At 23.6% G+C, this 4,720-nt stretch overlaps 2 protein-coding genes across 2 annotated transcripts; both read right to left on the bottom strand.

The window, feature by feature from the left end:
• Positions 1-158: 158 nt before the first annotated feature.
• LOAG_12758 (hypothetical protein) lies at positions 159-2,462 on the bottom strand (the record flags this gene model as incomplete). Its single annotated transcript, XM_020448597.1, has 5 exons — positions 2,283-2,462; positions 1,657-1,893; positions 1,114-1,332; positions 835-912; positions 159-383 (listed from the first exon to the last, which is right to left on the bottom strand). The coding sequence occupies exons 1-5, from the start codon at positions 2,415-2,417 to the stop codon at positions 159-161; spliced, it is 894 nt and encodes a 297-aa protein (XP_020301274.1). The 5' UTR covers positions 2,418-2,462.
• A 1,958-nt stretch (positions 2,463-4,420) lies between these two features.
• On the bottom strand, positions 4,421-4,720 carry LOAG_12757 (hypothetical protein; the record flags this gene model as incomplete). The annotated part of the gene is made up of 1 exon (XM_003148269.1): positions 4,421-4,720. A coding segment is annotated over one exon (300 nt), but the record flags the coding sequence as incomplete, so codon positions are not given.

Below are 4,720 nucleotides of genomic sequence, written 5' to 3'. Positions count from 1 at the left end.
ATATATATATATATATATTAATTATTATTATTATTATTATTATTATTATTATTATTATTATTATTATTATTATTATTATTATTATTATTATTATTATTATTATTACTATTATTATTATTAATACTGTTATTATAATGTTATTATTACTATTATTACTATTACAATACGTAAAAGATATGATCATTAGCATTAATAGAAAGTTTTTTATTGCTCGAAACTCGCATATAATTGTAACCATCCAGTAGCTTACATCCAATAAAACGCATCATATCAATCCATGCTTCCATACATGCCGGATCTATGTCAACTCCTAAAAGATCCGCTACAGTACATACCACTTGGCTGCAAAATAACCGCACCGTTTCTTCGTTAAAATACTCTGCCTATAAATTAATTTTTTATTCTTCCAAAAATTAGCTTGCTTAATATTTTTGACATTTTTCTTTTTGAATAATTTGTGTTAATTAACAGCGCCACATGAAAAGACAAAAAAGTAAAAATAAGCAAATAAACAAACAAAGAAACAAACAAACAAACAAGAAAGTATGATAATTATACGATAGAAAAGGAAATTTTACGATAAAAACTATTGAAATTGGATTAAACTTGTGATGAAGCAAAACCTAAACTTAACAATTCATGAAAAACCAAATAACCTAACAAAAATAAAAATAATTAAATTTAATAATTTATAAAAAACTGAATAATTTTTGAAAAAAAAGGTAGAATTTAATAATTTATGTAACGAAAAAAACTGAAAAATTTTGTAAAGCTTAAAAAATAATTAATAAAATTCGTAAAACAATTCAAAATTTTAAAATAAAAAAACCACACCGCAAATCTGTAATGTCGTTGTCCATACCGGAAAACTGCCGGAGCAATTTCCATCTCAAGCTCATTCACATGACGTACCTATAGAATAAATAATGGAAAATGATATCCTAAATCCTCATCCATAAACTGATTTTTGCATCAAATGGTAAGTTCGATAATAAATTAAATATCTAATTTTGTTAATTAAACTTTTTGCTATTATATTATGAAAGGAAAACTTTAACTGTTAAGTTATTTGGAGGAAAAAAAAGGTAAGGTAAGAATTGGATAAATTCAAACCGAAAGTGATATTAAATTGTCAAATAATCTCATTTGTCGAAAAATTGGATGTTGTTTAGGTATTAAATCAAATGGATTATATTCTTCCACGTGAAAGGCTCGTTTCAATGATAGATTTCGTTGAAAAACTCGTTGATAAACGAAAAAGCCGAAATTTTGCTCAATAAGTTCTAATTTTGCAGTTATCGTTTGCCATGATTGTCGAATTAATTCCTGTTGCTAAAAAAAGAAAAAAAACTATTGAAGCAGAATTAATTGAAATTTCAAAATTTTCAAATAATTTTTCCTGGAAAAATTTTTATTGAAGTTTATAATTTAAAAAAAATTCAAAAATCTTTTGCAAGAAAAGAAGGAAACTATAATTATATAGAAATAAAATAGCTGTGACATTTACCAGCTATCAGGAAAACAAAAAAAAGGTATGGATTAGTTAGTTTTTAATTAAAAAATTTCTTTTTACATTAGAAAAAGGTTAAAGATCATGCAAGTCAGAAGTTATGTCTTTTCAAAATGACAAAATTTGACAAATAATAATTTACTAACAGTTTCTGAAAGTATGCTTTCTTCTGAAGGCATCAAACGGAATGAATATGTTTTCAATTGTTTCAATGGTGACATTGATCGTGAACGATCTTTCAATGGTTTCAATGTTACTTCCACATCGGATACTTCACCTGTTTCAAAGCTTCGCATCGTTAAGCTACCATGTGCGCCAATAAATTTTAGGCGCTTTTCATTTCGTTCCATTGTTTTCACTTTATATCTCGGCAAAAATCTTATCTCAAAATTTTAATTTCATACAAATTTTAAAATTACAATTTTAATTACCAAAAGTGAAAAATATCATAATTTATATATAAATATTAATTAAGAAAAATTCTACAATAATAATTTTTAATGAATTGAGGAAAAAAATTGAAATATTTCGAAAAAAAAGGAATGAAAAAGCCAATCAATTTCTGTTTTAAAAAATATAGAAATTAAAAATTTCGAAATTATACTTCAACAAATGGACAAATATCAAAAATTTCTAATATTTGCCAAGTGTTACATTCAATCATTAATTATTACTAATGTATGAGAAGGAAGACGAAAAGATATAATTAATATTGAAATTTAAAACTAATAGAAAAGTATCAGTAATTTAAATTAGTTTAAAAAAAACGAACTCTTCGTTCATTACTTGGTCCAGGTAAATCAGGATTCTGTTGATTCATATGTGAATTATCCGATAGTACATATTTGGTGATTTCATTATTGTTACTAAATATTGATGCTGATATAGTAGTATTTTCGGTAGACATTATATCAAGCTTATCATTGATAGATATTTTATGATCATGATAACGAATCTGAAATATGTATTAATAAAGATAAAATTAGATAATTTCCAAGAGAACATTTTTCAATCAATAAGTGAATATTTGCCTAAATAAGAAAAAAAGGTTTAATTTAATTAAAAATATTCGTATATACAATACATTTTCAGACATACTGTTCTCATAGAAAATATGTATGAATACTTAATATTCCCAAGCAATATACATATATGCAATTATAATTCCAATATTGTCACCTAATATTGATGAAACTGTGAAATTGTCACATAAATTTTTTAAATTTTTGAGATGAATATCATCTGATCACACATTTTAAAATTGATTATTCGCTAGATTTATCGAAAGAAGTTCTTTTTCTTTTTTAAATATTCACTTTCTTTGTATACTTTGAAGCTTTTAGTCACCAAGGAAACATAACACAGCTGAAAGATATATTGGAAAAGATCTTATAATGTAGCACAAGAAAAAAAAAAAGAAAAGTGAGCACAAATGAATCCTGTAAAATGTCATCAATTTGATAAAATGACATTAATGGATATTGTCAACAAATTGCAGTAATTATTTAACACATAAATAATTAGCTTTTAATTTTTAATTTTTTTTATTTAAATTTTGCGTTTTTTAAATTAATTTTTAACTCTTTTTATTTTTAGTTTGATTGATATTGATGATAGCAAAATGATACAAGTGAGTCAGATTATTTATAATTTAAGAGCTTTTATAGGTGTAACTTTTTAAATCCAATAAATTAATTGCGAATAATTTAGGATGAAAATGTCTTCAATCAATAAAGATATATACTTCCAATGAAAATAATTTGTTCCAAATTGACCATTTTATTTGTTTACACCAATATTTTATTATAAATAACAGGTCACTAATTACAAATTTCCAATTATTCTTATCATCAATTTCGTAATTTTTACAATCATTTTTCCATTTTTTATTTTTTAGTTTTTGATTTTTAGCCTAAATTGGCTAACAATTGTAATATTGAAAAGTATTGGTTTAATAATTTTTCAATATTTTTTAAGCGAACCATTTATTGATATGCTTCGGGAAATATTCAATTATCATGCAATATCTCCTACATATTCCGGTTAATACTTGTAATCGAATAATAAGCATAAGTTTCCCGATCAAGTTTCTTGGAAGTTTCCCGAAATCGGTAAATTGCATTCATAATTGAATTCTTGCCGAAATCGAAAAATTGTATTTATAATCGAATTGCATTCAATTTCCATTGATTTGTATGTAAGAATTTATTTGGTTGTGACAGAATTTTCGATTTTCTCTTTCCGTTACAAAAAAAAAAGCATTGAATAAAAAAATGGAAGTTGTAAATATCATGATAACATTATAATCATTGTGTGATGATAAAAAGAGTTATAAATGGTGATAAAGAAAAGAGAAAAATTATGAAACTATTCGCTTTATTACTGTTTGAAATCATTAAGTGAACATTTTTCAATTTTATTAAAATTTACGAATGACTTTATCAGGACAAAAAAATAGATAAGAGAAAGGATTGTTTTTTTTTAAAAAAAAAAAAGTACTAATCAGGATGATTAAGACCATCCAATTTTTCAGATGTAGATTTTAGGCAATGATTAGGGTTGATCAATTTTTAAAAACAATTTCCGGACAATTTATTAGGGTTTTTCTAGCTCCTCAAAATAACTTTTGGATTATTTGTCAAGGTTATCCAGTTTTTCAAAATAACTTTCGAAGATTTTTACCGGGTTGTATATTTTTTCAAAATAGCTAATTTACTAAGAGTAATTTGCATAGGGGGTGTAAATGCTTCATTAAATGGATTTGCATTGAAATTGTTTCATACAAGACTAATGATATTCACTACTAAAACATCCATTTAAATTTTATTCATCCAATATTTCAAACATTTCATATTTACAATTATTTCAAAAATTTCTAACAAACGAAAAAAAAGGAAGCATTCATCACAAAAAAATACAAATTTTCTGCAATATTTTAAGGAAATTTGAAAAAGTTATATGGTATTTAAAATAAATTAAATCGAAAAATGAAATATGCAAATCACTTTGTTTTATGTATAAATTATATTTATTGGTTATTCTATGCAATTGAAAAAAAAGATTACAAATAAAGTCAAATAAAATTGAAATTTTTAAATAAAATTGAAATGGAAAACAAATCACTGCTCTCCCCCTTTTTTTATTATATATATATATATATATATATATATATATATATATATATATATATATATATATATATATATATAT

This window comes from Loa loa (assembly GCF_000183805.2).
Source record: "Loa loa unplaced genomic scaffold supercont3.373, whole genome shotgun sequence".
Classification (NCBI taxonomy): Eukaryota; Metazoa; Nematoda; class Chromadorea; order Rhabditida; family Onchocercidae; genus Loa; species Loa loa.
This window is presented reverse-complemented; position numbering and strand designations above follow the sequence as displayed.